Consider the following 20,036-nt stretch of genomic DNA (forward strand, 5'->3'; position numbering starts at 1 on the left):
AGGGACCCCCACTGTGTTAATCCAATGGGCCAGTAGTCTGTCTGCCGAAATGTCACTAAAATGTTGCAGCATGAACCCAGCATGTACCCAGCATGTACCTGCGTCTTGTTGGTAATTGCCCCAGATTTTCCAAGGCAAGTTTTAGAATACTCGTTGGCGCACCTGTACACTGGTAGGGCGCAGGGATATAGGTAGTGGCCGGGGGCTAGGCTACATACTGTAGTGCCGATGAGTATTTTAAAGCAAACCTGGGGCAATCCCCAACAAGACCCAGGTACATGCTGGGTACATGCTGGGTACAAGCTGGGTACATGCTGCAACATTTCAGTTACATTTCTGCAGACAGACTCATCAGATCATCAGACATCATATTAACAGCAGGGTCCCTGGCAGTCCCATTCAACTGAGTCGATCCTGTGGGCCATTACTCTCTGCAGAAATGCCACTGAAATGTTTGCAGCATGTACCCAGCTTGTACCCAGCATGTATCCAGCATGCACCCAGCATGTACCCAGCATGTACCTGGTGATAGCCTCAGATTTTCCAAGGCAAGTTTTAGAATACTCGTCGGCGCACCTGTATAGAATAAACCCTTTAATATGAAGTGACAACATATTTAAACATATTTCCTCCACAGATCAGCTATGGTTCAATGGATTCAAGTTTTAATGACCGTCTGCAGTTTCCAAACCTCTATCGTACAGTCCCCAATGAGCATTATCAGCAGCAAGCTATTGTCCAATTACTGCAACACTTTGGTTGGACTTGGGTTGGGATCTTGACATCAGATGACGACAGCAGCCAAAGGGGAAGCCAAGAACTAAAGGACCTGATAATCAGCAGTGGAATCTGTGTGGAATTTTTACAGATATATAATACAGAGCTAGAACGTTTAAAACAAGAAAGTGTGCAGGCTGTGGGAATGTCTTCTGCAAAAGTCGTGATAATTTATAGTTCCAATAATATTTTTGATAACTTTATATTAGAATATTCTCTTCGGCAACAGCAAAATAAAATTTGGATTGTCACAGCGACCGTGTCATATTTTGAGAAATTTAAAATTGATGCATTTCTCCCTATGCTAAATGGTGCTTTATCCCTTTCAGTTCGTAACGGCGACATTTCTGGACTTAAAGATTTTCTCCACAGTGCAAATATGTATAAATATCCGGGCGACCCTGTAATTAAAGAGTTATGGATGAATTATTTTGGATGTTTGCCGTACATACCTGGCTCTAAAGGAATATTTATACTACGTCCCTGCACTGAGAATAAAACATTACAGTCCCTTCCTCCCTTTATATATGATGTGCACAACTTCAGATATACCTACAGTATTTACACAGCCGTATACATGCTGGCTCATGCTCTGCATGACATGTTTCAGCACAGATTGTCCCTTCCTCTGAATAGATATAAGGACAACAGCAAGCTGGACATACAGCCATGGAAGGTACAACAAATGATTGTCGACTTATTTCTCTATTTTCAAAAATGTTGAATCCCCCCTTCCTCTCTTGGGTTGACTCCCCCCCCCTCTCTTGGGTTGAATCCCCGGCCCCCCTCTCTTTGGTTGAATACCCCCCCTCCCTCTCTTGGGTTGAATGTTCCTTGTTGGAACTATGTACCAGAATGAGACAGTAGGCCGCGGCTGTGTCTCTGAAGGACGGACCCTGCACCTCAGCCGCTGGACACCCAGCCACCACGCGCTTCTACGCTAGAGTAAAGGATTTAACAATTAGGGTAGGGGTTAACTTTAGGGGTTTCGGAGATTTGTAACCCTGCAGTGAGGCCACTCTGCTAGAGGCACAAGCACGTACCTAACGTTTTCTAATCGATTTCAGCCCTTTTATATATCGTGCCCTTTCTGGGCCCTGGATGGGGGTAACGCCACATTTAGGGAATACAGGCTTTAACGCTATGTTATTTAAAGCTAATGCAAGGTCTTACTCAGCATACTGTAGCGTTAAGCCTATGCTAATGAGAGTTACAATGGCAGGTGTTTTTGCATATAATTAGGTATGTGGATACACATTAATCTATTACTGATTTTTCTAATAATGTGCTATTATAAGTTTTGAGTTAACAGAGCTCTGTGGATTTGTTATTCCTGGTTAGTTTAGGTTATCTGCCCCTTTTGTAGTGGCAATTACATACATAGACAAGAAAGACCTTACACCAGCCTGCGGTAAGTGATACAGATCGAGAAATCTTATAGTGGCCGATTAATATTGTCCGGTATTGCAGTTTAATGTATTGTATTGTATTTTATTGTATGTCTTTATTTATATAGCGCCATTAATGTACATAGCGCTTCACAGTAGTAATACATGTGGTAATCAAATAATTAACAGATCATATAAATAACAGATCATGGGAATAAGTGCTTCAGACAAAAAAGTAACATTGAAGAAGAGGAGTCCCTGCCCCGAGGAGCTTACAGTCTAATTGTTAGGTAGGGAGAACGTACAGAGACTGTAGGAGGGAGTTCTGGTAAGTGCGTCTGCAGGGGGCCAAGCTTTACACTGGCGACACACTTTATTCGAGCTCGGCTAGTCCCACGAATTCGGGTATACCCGGGTGTATTGAGGTTTGTGACTGTTTTCTGCCCGAGTGCATTGGGTTATTTTTTAGGCAGGGATTGAAGCATTTTATTCCCAATGGCTGCAATACTGCACAGTATATATATATATTCTGCATTACAATTCATGAATTTATGCCATCTGGTAGACACGCGAAGCATTGCAGCCTATTAAATCCTAATCATTATCATTTAACAGATCAGCCGCCCGTCAGCCAGGCATGAACCCAGGCTGGGAAGGCAAACGCAACGGGGCTTGTCAGAGGTGAGGAGCGGCGCATTCCAGGTATCTGCCAGGTACATACTGGGTATTTGCTCGAATAAAGTGTGTCGGTGCAGTATGTATCATGTGTTCAGAATATTCACAGTGCTATTCATATGCTTCTTTAAGCAAGTGTGTCTTAAGGTGGGTCTTAAAGGTGGATAGAGAGGGTGCTAGTCAGGTACTGAGGGGAAGGGCATTCCAGAGGTGTGGGTCAGTCAGTGAAAAAGGTTTAAGGCGGGAGAGGGCTTTAGATACAAAGGGGGTAGAAAGAAGACATCCTTGAGAAGAACGCAAGAGTCGGGATGGTGCATAATGAGAAATTAGGGCTGAGATGTAAGGAGGGGCAGAAGCGTGTAACGCTTTAAAAGTGAGTAGAAGAATGGAGTGTGAGATGCGGGATTTGATCGGAAGCCAGGAGAGGGATTTCATGAGGGGAGATGCTGAGACAGATCTAGGAAAGAGTAGAGTGATTCTGGCAGCAGCGTTTAGGATAGAGTGTAGGGGAGAAAGGTGAGAGACAGGAAGGCCGGACAGCAGGAGGTTACAGTAATCAAGACAGGAGAGAATGAGGGCCTGAGTGAGAGTTTTAGCAGTCGAGCAACAGAAGAGAGGACCTATCTTTGTTATATTGCGGAGGAAAAAGCGACAGGTTTTATAAATGTTTTGAATGTGAGGGGCGAATGTGAGAGAGAAGTCGAGTGTGACCCCTAGGCAGCGTGCTTGGGCTACTGGGTGAATGATCGTAGTTCCAACACTAATGTGGTAGGTGGTTGTAAGGGCCAGGTTTGGGAGGAAATATGAGGAGCTCTGTTTTAGCCATGTTGAGTTTAAGGCGACGGAGGGCCATCTAGGATGATAAAGAAGAGACATTCAGAAACTTTGGTTTGTACAGCAGGTGTAAGGTCAGGTGTTGAAAAATATGTTTGTGTGTCATCAGCATAGAGGTGATAATTAAACCCAAAAGATATTATTAGGTCACCTAGAGAGAGTGTGTACAGAGAAAAGAGAAGAGGTCCCAGGACAGAGCCCTGGGGGACCCCTACAGATCAATAGAGGAGGAGGAGGTGTTAGCAGAAGAGACACAAAGTACGATGGGAGAGGTAGGATGAGATCCAGGAAAGAGATTTGTTCCGAATACCAAGAGTATGGAGTATGTGAAGGAGAAGATGATGGTCCACGGTGTCAAATGCTGCAGAGAGGTCGAGTAATATGAGCAGAGTGTAATGACCTCTGTATTTGGCAGCATGGAGGTCGGCAGTTATTTTAGTGAGGGCTGTTTCCATGGAGTGAGCAGAGCGGAAGCCAGATTGTAGAGGGTCTAGGAGAGAATAGGTGTTGAGAAAATGGAGCAAGCGAGAGAATACAAGACGTTCAAGGAGTTAAGAGGCAAAAGGCAGGAGGGAGACAGGTCGATAGTTAGAAAGACAGGTAGGGTCAAGCTCGCTGTTTTTGAGTAATGATATGACTGTTGCATGTTTGAAGGAGGATGGAAAGGTTCCAGAGCAGAGGGAGGAGTTAAAAATGTGTGTGAGCGTAGGGATTATAGTAGGAGCAAGAGGTTTTAGGAGATGGGAGGGAATGGGTTCAAGAGGGCAAGTGGTAGAGGGAGAAGAGGCGATCAACAGCGATACAGCCTCCTCTGAGACAGTGGAAAAAGAGTCAAGGAATGCAGGAGGGGAGTTAGGAAGAGGTGTAGGATGGGAGGAAGAAACAGAGGGGATGTTCTGACGTATGGATTCCACCTTTTCCTTAAAATAGTCAGCAAAGTCCTGAGCGGAGATGGAGGAAGGAGAGGCAGCTCAGGGTGGTTTGAGTAGAGTATCAAAGACAGAGAACAGTTGGCGTGGGTTAGACTTGTGCATGTTGATTAGTGAAGAAAAGTAGGCTTGTTTACCTTGCGATAGGGCAGAGTTGAAACAGGATAGCATAAATTTGTAGTGAAGGAAGTCTGCGAGAGTATGAGATTTCCTCCAGAGGCATTCAGAGGAATGAGTGGAGGAATGCAGCATGCGCGTGTGGGAATTTATCCAGGGTCTAGGGTTAGAAGGGCGAGTGCGGCAGAGAGAAAGCGGGGCATGTAGATCAAGGGAGGAGGACAAGGCAGAGTTGTAGTTCCTAACCAGGTTGTCAGGGTCTGTAGCAGAGCTGAGAGAGGAGAGAGAGGAGCGTAAAGTGGACACAAAGTCAGGTAAGTGAATAGAGCGCAGGTTTCTCCAGAACGGGGGGGTATATGGAGGTGGAGAATGGAGAAGCGAGATAGAGAGAATGAGATGAGGTGATGGTCAGAGAGAGGAAAAGGGGAAATGGAGAAATCAGAGAGAGAAGTTTTTAGTGAAAACCAGGTCTAAGTAGTGGCCATCCTTGTGGGTGCTGGCTGCAGTCCACTGTTGAAGGCCGAAAGAAGAGGTTAAAGAAAGAAAGCGGGAAGCCCAAGGGAGAGAGGGGTCATCAATGTGGCAATTGAAGTCCCCAATGAGAAGAACAGGGGAGTATGAGAAGAGGAAAAAAGAGAGCCAGGATTCAAAGTGAGAGAGGAAGGCAGAAGGGAGATGAATAGAGGTAGGTGGGCGATAGATGACCGCCACATGGACAGGGAGAGGAGAGAAAATCTGGACAGTGTGAGCCTCAAAGGAGGGAAAAGCAAGAGATGGAGGAATAGGAAGGGTTTGGTAATGGCAGAGTGAGGAGAGCAGGAGCCCCATGCCTCCACCCCTGCCATCAGTGCGCAGAGTGTGGGAGAAGGAAAGGCAACATAGGAGAGGGCAGCTTCCAGAGCAGAGTCAGACTGAGTGAGCCAGGTCTCAGTTATCTATATATATGTCTCAAATAATGTTTGTGTGTGTATGTGTGCTGGACAGCTCATTGGCCTGCGGGCCAGTCAGGGAGAAGAGACACACATGCACACTCTCCTTACACCATGACCGCGTGTGCCTCTGACCAACACCGCACACCATGAGCACACACACACACACACACACACAGTGTGTGTGTGTGTGTGTGTGGTGGGAAGGACGACAGTGTGTGTGTGTGGGGGGGACGACGACAGTGTGTGTGTGTGGGGGGGGCAGTGTGTGTGTGTGTGGGGGGGGACAGTGTGTGGGGGGACAGTATGTGTGGGGGACCCTGTGTGTGTGTTTAGAACACTGTAGGGGGGGAATGGAGCTGCACGGGAGGGGGAACACAAACAGAGAAGGGGGAGCGGAGGAACAGACAGGGGGAGTGGAGAGAGAGGGGGGTGTGGGAAATTGTACTCCCTGGCAACGCCGGGTCTCTCAGCTAGTAGCAAATAAGAGCAGAGAGAGAAAAAAGTCATGTACAGAGAGGAACTTGTTAGAAAGGGAGCGAGCATGCCAAAGGGCACAGGAGAAAGGGAGAGAGGAGGGAGGGTGGCAGGGGATGGCTATGAGGTTGGAGGAGTTGACACCAGAGGGAGTAGATTTTGCAATTGGCAGGCGAGGAAGAGCGCATGTAGGAATAGGGCAGGAACCAGGATTGGGAGAGATATCCCCAGAAGCAAGGAGGAGAAGCATAGATAGAAAGAGAATGTATGAGGATGATTTGTAAGGGTGTTTTTTAGTGCAGGGGATATAGCTGTGTGGTGTCAGAGGGCGCAGGTAAGAAAGGAGTTCATGTGAACAGAGAAGTGGTGAAGAAAGGAGAGATGGAGATATATGAATAGAGTTAGAGACATAATGAGGCTGGTAAAAAGAAGTGGATAATTTGAGAAGAAGTGAAGTCACAGCAAATATAAATGGTAAAGGCAGCATCACAGCAGTAATGATGCAGTCTGGTATAGATGATATCCTCCTTTCCAGCGTTGTTCAAATGCAGGAATCAGGGCCAGTTGGGGGTGTCCACTTCTTCACTACTTTTGAACTTCCTATTAAACTTCAGTTGTTCAGTAGTCCTGCCACTTATAATGTGCCACTTGGAGATGTGCTGCATAGTGAATACAGAAGCAGTGAATAATTACTGTTCTGCATGTTCTTTTGCATACATTGCATTATGCATATTTCTGACACATTGTCTCAATAAAAAGTACGTTCTCACTGCCTAAGCGCTGGCGATATAGTATTAGTGATTAGACCGATAAATAAAATCTGATAGTAGCATGTTTTACATTTTTCAACCTTGAGTGAATTTGCCTCTATGTTTTCCTTAAGCTTACAGTATGGTCTTAGCTGATATGAAACTACTATGAACAATCTTTATTATCATTACATTTTGTGAAGCGATTTGCAAGGTTTGTATCTATATATACTACGTTGTGTGTGTGTGTGTGTGTGTGTGTGTGTGTGTGTGTGTGTGTGTGTGTGTGTGTGTGTGTGTGTGTGTGTGTGTGTGTGTGTGTGTGTTTGTGTACTGTACATTAAAGAGAAAGTATTACTGTCTACTTTATAGTAAATGTAATATAGTTATCTGATTTGAGTTTACAGATACTGAAATGTAATGCAAAATATAATTTAAGGATAAAACTGAAGTTATATGCAGTAACTCTAATGTGCCTTTTCATTAGCTGAACAGTAACCTGAAACATGTTCATTTTACACCTTCTTCTGGAGAGGAGATTGTCTTTACTAAGGACGGGGATGTTCCTGGACTTTATGACATTATAAACTGGATCACTACCTCTGACCCTACTGTGACTGGTATCAAAGTTGGAAGCTTCAACTCCTCAGCACCTGTCGGTCAGCAACTCACTATCACCGATAATGACATTCAATGGAACCCAAATGTTACTCTGGTAAGAAGGGAGGCAAAGGTGACATTCTCAGAGGAAAGAAGATACTCAGCATGTTAAGTTATCACATTGTGTATGCCACTTACACTAAAAAAGGAAGAGACATGAAAGAGAGAATGAAAACCTTTATATGTAGGAATTGAAGTAGAAGGTGTTACATATAGAGAGATATTCTTTGTCTTTATGAGACCAGAAGAATAAGGAACATTATGTTATCTTTTGTTTCCTGTAACCTATTCTGTTCCTTATATTGGAGCCGGATGTCCAGTCTCCGAACTCTCCATTGTAAACACTGTACACTGAAGGTTACCTGTTAAATCAAATAAAATGTCAACCATTGTTGCAAATTCCAAATGAATACAATTTATCCCCATCAATGCTTCATTAACTACTACAGTAAAAAAAAGGATTGAGATTAGAACACACATTTAGGGTAAGAATTCCCAGCAACACCTATTGTTTTTCTTGTTTTAACCATCAATATGTTATTACTGAAGGTCACATACACATCAATCTATAACATTGTAGTGGGAGCTTAAGTAATACTTTACAATTAGAAATATGTATACAAACCAAAATTGGAGATACCATCATCCTAAATATGTTTTTATTTCTCTTGTTGACATGTAGGCAGGAAAATACCAGCCATCTAACTATCACCCTGTCTCTCTCCTGCCTTTTGCCTCTAAAATTCATAAATGTCTTCCTATATACTGTATGTTCTTTCCTTAGCTTCTATACTTTCCTAAAACTTCTACAATCAGATTTGCACACTGCTCACTCAACTGAAACAGCACTCACCAAAGTAGCAAATAGTATCCCCCTTGCTGAATCCTAAGGACATTACTCATTCTTCTTGACCTGGCTCATGACATTGTTACTATTAACTACCACCCATCCTCCCCAGGGCCACAGACAGCTTTCCCAGGGCCAAGGACTAAAATTTCCACCAGGGCCCCCACCCACATGTCGGTGCACTTGCAAGAACCCCCCCCCCCCTGTTTTCTCTAACACTCCCCCCCTTCTCAAACTTACCTCCTCACTTTCTCCACCCATCACCCTTTTCCTCCCCCCCATATTATAATATATATTATATAATATATATTATAATAAAAATGTTTACATATATATATATATATATAGTCGAGTCCCCTACCTTGCTCTGGTGCAGGGAACTTGCCAGTTGCTCTTTGGGACCCCGCACAATCTGAGGGAACACGGTGGTCATTCCGGAGCTCGGCACTTGTGCAGTGGCAATCAGCGCAGCAGCCATCTTAAATTGCCTTGAAGGGCTTTGCAGGACTACAAGTCCCAGAAGGATGCAATGGTAAAGGTGTTAACCAGGCTCACTAATAAATGTTAAGCCCACTTGGTTACCCCTGAACCATGTTAAGGTCGTAGAGTGTCAGCTCTTAGACCCAGATGTCGGAAATGCATTGCAGAGACTGTGTGCAAATTATGCAACATTAAAGATGTTTGTGTGTTTTGCCTTTCTCGTTGTGAGGAATCGCCATCCTGGCGGTCATGGACCGTCTCCTCACCTCACTGGTCCTTCGGCAACAAACACTCAAAATGCACATTCGTCTGGTCCTGTGACGCACACGCGTGCGGACCTTGCGCGGTCTGATCCGGTATTTGCGGACCCTGGCACCACCCCTCGCTCTGATGCATGACGCGGGCGCTCATCCAGCCTTCCCACTGTTGTGCGGTTTAAGCCCCGCCCTCGCTCTGTTGATCAACAGAACCAACTTGGCAGTAATGCGAGCTCCAAGCTCCGCCCCCGCTCTGACATCAAGCGGAACCGGATTGGGAGTATCGCGCATTCTAAGACCTGCCATCTAACCTCTGTGACATGCGCGGGTCGCAATCAATCTCACCCTGATCAGGCTGCATCCTACGGCACACCTGTGTGCACCAGCAGCCTATGGGATTTCACTTCCTGGTTCTGCCATGGATTGCCATTGGTGGGTCCTCCTATATATACCCTTCACTTGCATCTTACCTTTGCTGAGCATAGTCTAGTGTGGCACCGTGCCTTGCTGCATCCTGTTCCTGAGACCCTGCCTTGCCTTGTCTGCCTGTTTAACCTCTTGTTGTCTGAAACCTGCTAGTTCTTGGACTCCGCTTCTCTCCACTCCTGATCCGGCGTGCATGACCATTCTCCAGTCTCCAGTCCTGACCTTTGCTAAGTACTCTGACGATCCGACTATCTCCAATCTTGAACCTGGCTACGCACCCCGACGATCCGCAACTCTCCTCTCCTGAACTTGGCAAGTACCCAACTACTCTTCCATCTCCAATTCTGACCTGGCTTAAACCACTACACTACATCCTAGGCCAGCCCGCGTGGCGGTGGGTTGGCGTTTCTCAATTCCCTACCTCAGCACCGCGGTCGCGCTTCGTTTGTGATGAGCTACGCGTTACACTTGAGGTGCTTGGACCAGGAGATTCCTAGGCTGTAAGCTTCAGGATGGGTTTTCCAGGGAAAGTCTTTACAGAATGTGTCTATTTATCGGGGTTCCCAAGTTACAGGATACCCCAAAAGATGTATCTGGGAATCAAGTAAGAATCTCTGATACATACATGGTGCAGTATTCCTAAATCCAGTGTGGAATGGAACGGGGACAACTCACTGGTGCAGTATTCCTAGATTTTGCAAAGGCTTTTGACACAGTTGATCATGCTATCCTGCTTAACAAACTCCAGAGCTCTGGAATAGGGAAGCATGCTTTAAACTGGTTTCAGTCCTACCTATCAGGAAGATCCCAACATGTGTCCATCTCAGGCTCTAACTCGAACCCCCTGGACATCACCTGTGGTGTCCCGCAAGGCACTGTTCTGGGGCCCCAACTCTTCTCAGTGTTCATTAATGATCTTCCCACAGCTTGTAAGGAAGCCTCAATACACATGTATGCAGACGACACAATCCTATATGCACACAGCCATAGCCTCTCTGACCTTCAACACATACTTCAGTCTGACTTTTTGAGACTCGAAAACTGGATTTCCCAAAACAAACTGTTTTTAAACACTGAAAAGACTGTAACAATGGTATTTGGGACCAAGACTAAATTTTTAAAGCTTCCAGCGACTGAGCTCCTGATTAGAATCAACGCTAACACCACCCTTACCCCTGTCACTAGTTTTAAATATCTGGGCTTATGGTTTGACTCCCACTTAACATTCGGAATGCACATTGATACCCTGACAACCAAGATTTATGCCAAACTAGGGGTACTTTACAGGAACAAATCCTCCCTAAGTCTCCTGGTCAGAAAGCGTATCGCACAGCAGATGCTAATGCCAATTATTGACTATGGAGACAAAGTATATGGCTCGGCATCTCAAACGCACCTTAGCAAACTTGACACCCTCTACAATTCAATTTGTCGTTTGGTTCTCCAATGCAACTACAACACACATCACTGCGAAATGCTCAAAGAACTAGATTGGTCATCACTAGAGTCTAGGCGCAAAGTTCACCTTTCCTGTCTTGCCTTTAAATTCTTTATGGGCAAGCTACCCAGCTATCTGAGCAAGCTCCTCACCCCTATCACTTGCAGCACTTATCACCTGAGATCAGACTCCAAAAGACTATTCATGGTCCCAAGGCTCAACAAAGTATCCGGACGTTCCTCCTTCTCCTACCGTGCACCCCAAAACTGGAACAACCTACCAGAGACTCTCACATCCACCACCAGTTTAAGTTCTTTCAAATCTAAGGCTGTCTCACATTTTAATCTGGTCTGTAACTGTTTCATACGCCCATAATATATATTTTCTTTAACTGTGCACACAATGTCTTGTATAAAATGTATACCCTGTTCATTTATGTAACTGTATTTGTAACCATGTATTATTTGTCTTACTCTGTGCCCAGGACATACTTGAAAACGAGAGGTAACTCTCAATGTATTACTTCCTGGTAAAATATGTTAGAAATAAATAAATAAATAAACATCAACGCACATTGCTCTGGGCAAACTCCGACCCTGAAAACGTTTTTGCGACTCACCGCCAGGATTTCTGCTGCAGCATAATCCAGACAAAGTAAATGGGGCAGGAAGGGTTTAATGCATATCTGCAATATACAGGGGGGTCTCTAGTGTAAGGGGTTATACCCAGATACATGCCCAGGTACACTGAACCTATTATAGGGGTTCAGGGGATGCTCCAGCTATATGATAAAGGTGTGAGTGTTTTTTGTGTGTAAAAAATGTAAAAGTCATTTCTAGAATGTATGAAAAAAAGGGGTTAACCGGCGCCAAAGAGGGTAAATACCAGTCCTGTTGTGACAGTCCAAATACAGTCCTTGGGATGATGAATAGTGATGATTCTCACCTCAGCAGTGCATATGTGAAAAAAGAGAGAAAAGAGAAAGAAAAATAATAATGCAGTAAATCAACACAGGGGGGGAGGGGGGGGGAATACACAGATACTAACAAAAAAACAACAAACAAGACATACAAACATAAAACACTAGCACGGCCTAAATATTAATAAAAAGCATATTTATTGGTGTGGAAATGTGCATAAACCGCATCCGGAGGGGAAAAATTGCAACCCTACTCACAAAATGCTGGAAAGGTACAGGCAGATCTGCTGTATGCAGCTGGGCTCTCAAGATGGCGACCGGAGCACTTGTGCTGGCGTCCACACGTGACTAGGAAGCCAGGCAGATGACTCAGATGACGAGGCCTCTGGGCGGACGTGACGTCACCCCCGTTGTGTGTTCTCCACCGGCTCACAGGACTCCAGTCCTCCAGTCCTCATCAACAGCCGCAATATCGCCGTACCTCGGTTCAAAACACTTGTTGGAGACTGCAGAGTTTCTCCTTTGGAACTGCAGACTTCACCACACTGAAACACTCTAAAAACTTGAAACTTCCCGACGCGTTTCGTACGCATGCGCGTACTTCTTCAAGGGAAGTACGCGCATGCGTACGAAACGCGTCGGGAAGTTTCAAGTTTTTAGAGTGTTTCAGTGTGGTGAAGTCTGCAGTTCCAAAGGAGAAACTCTGCAGTCTCCAACAAGTGTTTTGAACCGAGGTACGGCGATATTGCGGCTGTTGATGAGGACTGGAGGACTGGAGTCCTGTGAGCCGGTGGAGAACACACAACGGGGGTGACGTCACGTCCGCCCAGAGGCCTCGTCATCTGAGTCATCTGCCTGGCTTCCTAGTCACGTGTGGACGCCAGCACAAGTGCTCCGGTCGCCATCTTGAGAGCCCAGCTGCATACAGCAGATCTGCCTGTACCTTTCCAGCATTTTGTGAGTAGGGTTGCAATTTTACCCCTCCGGATGCGGTTTATGCACATTTCCACACCAATAAATATGCTTTTTATTAATATTTAGGCCGTGCTAGTGTTTTATGTTTGTATGTCTTGTTTGTTGTTTTTTTGTTAGTATCTGTGTATTCCCCCCCCCCCCTCCCCCCCTGTGTTGATTTACTGCATTATTATTTTTCTTTCTCTCTTTTTTCACATATGCACTGCTGAGGTGAGAATCATCACTATTCATCATCCCAAGGACTGTATTTGGACTGTCACAACAGGACTGGTATTTACCCTCTTTGGCGCCGGTTAACCCCTTTTTTTCATCTGTTTCCCTGACTGGTTGTACCACCAGTCTTTCACCTGGCTGCCTGAACATTCATTCATTAGTATTCCTAGCGCTGTTTTGCACCTATTCTTTTTTTCTGGCATTTCTAGAATGTGTCAAGGATGAGACTAGTGAGTGTAGGCAGTATTGTCATGGGATACAAGGTCTTATTAACACCTTAATACCGGGATTCTGGATTGCACAAAAGGAGGGTAAAATAAATTGTAATTTATTTCCTTTTAAGACAAACACACAATCCTTCACAATTACAATCAATTTACACTTACTGGGATGTGGAACCAAAATATAATGTCCACAGAATAAATAACAGGCAAACAAAGTCTCTAGACACCACTGCGCAGGAGCGGGGTGGTGCGCGAATAGAGCTGTGCGAAAGTCCTTGGCTAGGGGCGCGGAATCCTTATAGGATTAGTTCAGGAATCATTAGTTCAAGCGAAATCTGGAAGAGGGGTGCAATCCTTGGTTACGATGTTTTAACCCCTCACACTCCGGAAATTCGCTGAAGCTGGAACGGACCTTGGTTGAATCTTAAGATGTTTCTTAGCTGAATCTTAGTTGAATCTCTCTCATAAACAGTCTGCAGGCATTCTTATAGGCTTATGACTCCTATCTTTAACCTGTACAGCCAATCCCCCCGTTGGAATAACTTTTCCCACCTATCCCAGACTTGCCAGTAGCTCATAAACCTGGCAGAGGTGGCTTCCCGGTCTGCTAAGGGCATGTGCTAACTTAGCACCTATGCTGCTTAGCATACGGGACCCAACCCCTTACCTAGCGACAGTAAGTTTGGGCATCGGCTACCATTTGTTGCTAGCCAGGATTTTACACCGGTACAGGGTATTTTACTGTATCCCGCCCTCCTTAACACTTTAGGGTCTCTGAGGCTTTCAACTTCAGACTCCTCTAGACATTGGAGCGGCAGCCCAGCAGGGTTCCCTTTGAAGTACGGAGTTGGAAATCTCTCAGCTCATTTATCCCAAACATATGCGCATGTTAATGGATTCACTGCCAGGCTGACAGGAAAGTGTTCCTATCTTCGTATTTTAAAATACCTAAAACAAGGCTTATTATCATATGTGGCTTCTATCTGAGTTGCTTGTCATTATAACATGATGTATGTGTATGATTATCTCTTAGCCCTCTGCATTTCAAAAATTAAAGTGCTAGCTCACTCCTAAAGTAAGTTAGCCCCTTAATTGAATGTGCTCGTTATGTCTTGTATATAATGTATACCCTGCTCATTATGTAACTGTATTTGTAAACATGTATTATTTGTCTTAACTCTGTGCCCAGGACATACTTGAAAACGAGAGGTAACTCTCAATGTATTACTTCCTGGTAAAATATTTTATAAATAAATAAATGTGGTCTGTGATTTGTTGTGTAAATGGTTTGCGGTGAGAAGCCGGCATACAATGTTGCATTGCTTGTCTGAATCAATAACTGCAGAAGCACGTTACCAATTGACCTTAATTGGCTAACGAGACCGCAGGATACATTGTTGCAATCCACCACTTCAACTGGACAAGCCACTTATCCACTTGAGTTTGTGGTTAAGGATTTCCCTGAGCGTTTTGCGGTTTAGGAAGTGATTCAGGGCTACAATGCAGCCGCTCACCGCAGGCACGCTTATTCAATTAACTCTTTCTAAAGCGATATAAGCACCCTCTGCTTAATGGGCACATTCTACACAATACAGTACATATTAACAGGACCACAGCTAGATTCTGAGCTGCAGAACTGACACTCCATTTCTACGATATGACTCAGGGGACATCACAGGTGATATACAGGGAATACATGGCATTACAGTGAATATACAGTTAACCCCTTCACCCCCAGTAAGGCTTAGGAGCATCCAGCCAGGCATAATATCTTTATTATTGGTCTGGTTACCCCTTCACCATCACATGTATATCCCCTTACTTCATCCCTGACACCAGAATAGGGACTTAAACATTTTTATCACACAAGATACAGGACACAGTATATTTTATTAAAGAGTTATGTTGAATAGTTTTATGCACAGATAACCTGTGAGTGAACTGTGGGACTTCCAGGTCCTGGATTCTGAGGTGCACATTCACTGCCAAACTTGGCGCCTCTGGGTCTGTGCAGAGTCCGGACTTGAAAGCCTCAGGGATGCTAAGGTGTTTGACCAGGAGGGATACTGCAGTCATGCTTGAGTGCCCAAGAAGTCATGGCAGGATTCAGAGATTTTGAGTCCAAAACTTTTCTAAGTTCCGCTTTTTGAGAACGTAGCGGTCGAGTCTGGCATTACATGCCGAAATCAGTTCCCGGAGTTTTGTGAGCACCTCCCGGTCATTGGAAAGGGCTCGTACAGAGGTCATTTTCATTTTCATGAATTTCATTTTTTAGGACAAGTTTAATTGTAGCCCCGTTTCCAGTATGTGTGTTAACCCTGTAAAATGTGTTACATTGTGTGTATGTCTTTTCCTGAAATAAATTACAATATATTTTACCTCCTTGCTTTGCTCAATCAAATGATCCTGGTATAAAAAGGTGTTAATAAACCTGTTCTCCCGTGACAAAGGACATGCGAGATGTGAGCGGCCATATTAGATCAAGGATATCCTCTGCGGGACCCTGAGGGATATCCAGTCTAACAGGAGCCGGCAGAGAGGACGGAAATGTCCAGGGTGTCAGTAAGCCCCTGGACTAGGTCATAACTCTGCCTCTAGGCTCCATTTAGGCCCTAAGACACATACAGAGAATTGTTGCAGGGAAGGCCCCAGAAAGGGATTCTGGCCTGTAGTGTTATTGCTGCGACAATGACCAGACGGCCACTTAGCGCACTGCGGCCAATTGTGATCCATACACACAATGGATCAAAATTTGCAATGAAAAACACACTTACTGGGGTCTGGGCTAACGAGGTAAACTTTCCTAGATCTAAATGTTACAAAATTAAGTCTGTATGAGTCCTTTCCAATGACCGGGAGGTTCTCACAAAAGTCCTGGAACTCAATTCGGCATGTAACTGATAGCCTATCACCGATTTGCTGGAAAAATGAAGCCAGGCGGGTACCTGCTAAGGGGCAGGCGCCAACCTGGCACCTCTGACTCTTAGTATATTGAGCCCCCCGCAGTTCCAGGCTCCGCAAAGTCTGGGTTGGGGCAAATGGTGGTCAGATAGCCCCTTTGTGCTATCACGGTGGGGGTACTCGAGTGTAACTCCTGTACTCCGCCTGCCCTAACACCTTGCCATCCCTGAGGCTTTCAAGTCCGATACCACAGGAGACTCAGTGGCACTAAGTCTGGTGGCCATCTGTTCTCTCGGAACCCAGGGACTTGGAAATTCAACAGTTCATACACAGGTTACAAGCATAAATACCTATGAAAACATAACCCTTTAATAACATACACTTTTCCGCTGTATCTTGTGATAAAATGTCTAAGACCCCCTTTATGGTGTTAGGGATAGAATAAGAATATATACTCTCAACTCTTACTAGCATTATCAGTGCCACACTGTAGAAACCTGACTTTACATTTGACACACAAAATAAAAACCTCACAGTTTTATCACATAGCTGGGGCACCCCCTGAACCCCTATGCCCAGGTCAGGGTGACTTGGGCATGAACTGGGCCTCCCCCTTATAATAGGGACCCCTGTACCGTTCTAGGGTTACCCTGCTCCCCTATACCCTTTTTACCTTTCTGGTCTGTGCTAAAGCAGGGAATCTTGGCTGTGAGTTGCAAGAACGTTTCCAGGGTAGTATTTTGACCAGATCACTGTGCTTAATGTATCCGAGAATCTTATCTGATTCTCGGGTACATCTTTGGGGTATCCCGTAATTCGGTTACCCTGCTACATAGCCATAATCTGACAAGACTTTCTCCACAAATCCCACCCTGAGACTCCCAGCCTCGCAATATCCTGGAAAGGCAAAAACACAAAAATATTGTATTGTTGCATAATTTACAAACAGTCACAGTAATGCATCTATGAAAGCCAGGTCCAAGAGCTGACAATCTAGGACCTCAAAACACAGATCTGGGGTAACCAAGTGGGCTTAACATTTATTATTGAGCTTGGTTACCCCCTCACCGTCACAGAGACCCTCTGGCTGGAGCTCACACTACGAGGAGGATCAGGACCCTTTAGGAGAGAGGGGATTTGTGTTAGATCTCCCCCTTCGTGAGACAAGCTCCAACCCACCAAGCCAAGCAGCACCTGGGTACCAGGCAGGTACCCAACGTGGAGAAGAGTTCTCCCACACAGGAAGAGATGGCTGTGAACTGCATGTAAAGGAGTGTCAAAAAAAGCTGATAACTTCCGGGTCACTAAAACGAACACTGGCTGCTTAACATATGTGTACTCCCCTTTTTACCTGGCGTCTCCCAGGCTAGGGGTTGCTCGCAAGTTTTCAACTAGCCCAGGATATCGCATTCAGCAACCATCCCGGCTATTTCACACTTTGCGGCTCTTGAGGGTTTCAGCTGCAAACCTTCGCTAGACCCATAGGCGCCGCCTCAACGGGGGATCTATGAAGTTTGAGAAGGAAGTGCCCCCAGCCAATGTATGTGAACGCATTTGGTCACTGGTTACATATCAAAGACAAACAGAAAAAAAGTATCCTGCCTGCACACCAAATTTCAGGTTGCTAACCCTTTCCGTTCCCAAGTTAGGCGTCTTCTTGAACTGGCAGTGCTGGGCTATGGGCTTCTCACGTCAATTGACATGCTGTTAACCGAGTTCCCACGCCAATTGCCGGTTGCCTTTCAAGTTACGCTACTAACCGGGACGGAGATACAGTGTATCCGAGAACCACTTGAGATTGAAAACCGCAACCCTTTGTTTCAATTGACTCTGCAGTTACGATTTCCAGCCTCAGTAATGGATACCTATACCTCTCAATTGAACAAAGAGAACGCTCCACGCTTATCCAATTGACTTGCGGTTTGGCGCTTGCAGCGGCATCTTGTGTCCAAAACCAGTAATGCCGGTATACGATGTAATACATTACTGCAAGCATATACAATCCTGCAAAATGGGGACAACAAGGGACAGAGGGAAAAATACTGTCGCGGCCGAGCTGAGTCTAACACTCACCCGGTCTCGGCCGCGGCAGATATCGGGCGCGCGCCGAGTTGTCCCGCGCGCGCTGGAGCCTCGGAGGATCGGTCCTCCGATCGAGGCATCCCCCACCCCTCTCCGGGTCCACCGGGTCCCTCGGGTCCCCCGAAGCCCCCCACCGCCATCCGTCACAATAGAGCAACCCAGGGCTCCCTTGGGGAGCTCTGGGCACGCGCGCCATGCGCGCACGCTCCCGATGAAGCATGACCGCGCATCGATGACGTGCTGCACGCCGAGGGAAAAAAATGAGAAAAACGGCACTCCACCTGGCTTGCGGCTCCAGCCGCTTTAGACTCAGCTGCGCCGCCACTGTAATACATGTATGGTGCATATAAAATTAACCTCTTCATCCCCAATGCAAAATAGGAGTAACCAGCCGAGCATACTGCCTTTATTAATGGGCTGAATACCCTCAATTTCGTTACAGTCATTGTCATGGTAGACTAGTACTTATCAACAATTTTTATTTTTGGGATTCTCTATTGAACACACAAGGCGGGCAAAATAAATGGTCATTTATTTCCTTGATAGACAAACACACGACAACCTCAGAATACACTTAATAATCACTTACTGGGATGGAGGAAACAAAATAAATTGTCCTTTGAACGTAAGCTGAAGAAACAAAGTCTCTGGGTTACAATCCTTTTGGCAGGGCGCAAATTTCCTGCCCGATAATTCGTCCAATTGTAAAAAGTTTGTTCTGGTTCATTTGGGTTCTTTTCAAGTTCCCCAGCACTAATGAATTCCTGAAGTAGTGGTAAATTCTTGGTTACGATGTTTTTAACCCCTTGCGTTCCGGAACCGCTGCCGCTGTACTTGTACGGGAACTTGAACAACGCTTGAAGAAATCATGAATCACACATGGGATAGCTCGGCAGGCAGGTTTATAGGGTTTACAGTCCTATCCCTAACATGTGTGCCCAAACCCCTCCGTGGGAAAATTTAACCCACCAATCCCTGATTTGCCCGGAGTTTGTAAAACGGGTAAAAAGGGCTTTCCGGTTTGCAAAGCGTATGTGTCTGCCTGACACCTTGGTGGTTTACCATACGGGGGGGTTCACCCCGTACCTGGCGAATCTTAGTCTGGGGTTTGTGTGAATGGCTCATGCTGAGTACCGGGATCTTGCACTCAGCAACATCCCGGCCACTTTCACAATTTGAATCTATGAGGATTTTCAACTCCGGACTTCACTAGACTCCAAGTCTCCCAGTACGGAGAGGAAAATACCCTCAGCTCATTCACCCTTAGCATATTTGCATGCTAAAGGATTTTTTCCGGGCTTGCAGAAAAAGCTTTTCCTGCCTGTACATTTAAAACCAACAGAAAAATACATTTTATTAATAAAGTATGTTCTGCTTGTGCCACTGGAATAAACTTTATATGTGGGTGTATGGTTTCTTTATCATGAGCTGCACTCCTAAAACTAGAGTGCTAGTTCACTCTGTTCTCAAGTTAGCCTACTTAATTGAAAGGGCTATGATGTGAGGTCCATAGTTAACCTAGTTCTCACGGCAATATACTTCCCCCTTTCAAGTTAAGACGCTAACAAGGCAAGGGATACATTTTGACAGAAAGCCACTTCAGTCTAACCGCAAACCACTTATTCAATTGACCATGCGGTTACGAGTTCTAGTGCTTAGAAATGGATACCTATACTTCAAAGCAGCCCTCCCATACACAGCCACGCGTCTTCAATCAGCGCTTGGCTCAGCGCAAACAA

The 20,036-nt window shown here is 45.4% G+C and overlaps 1 protein-coding gene across 1 annotated transcript in view; it reads left to right on the forward strand.

The window, feature by feature from the left end:
* The first annotated feature begins 458 nt into the window (after window positions 1-458).
* LOC142486591 (vomeronasal type-2 receptor 26-like) overlaps window positions 459-20,036 on the forward strand; it is a 48,509-nt gene continuing 28,931 nt past the window's right edge. The window contains exons 1-2 of the mRNA XM_075585171.1: window positions 459-1,453; window positions 7,363-7,638. Of these exons, the coding sequence (XP_075441286.1) occupies window positions 653-1,453; window positions 7,363-7,638 (1,077 nt within the window). The 5' untranslated portion in view covers window positions 459-652. The remainder of the gene's footprint in view (window positions 1,454-7,362; window positions 7,639-20,036) is intronic.

The sequence above is a fragment of the Ascaphus truei genome, unplaced genomic scaffold (assembly GCF_040206685.1).
Source record: "Ascaphus truei isolate aAscTru1 unplaced genomic scaffold, aAscTru1.hap1 HAP1_SCAFFOLD_969, whole genome shotgun sequence".
Taxonomy (NCBI): domain Eukaryota; kingdom Metazoa; phylum Chordata; class Amphibia; order Anura; family Ascaphidae; genus Ascaphus; species Ascaphus truei.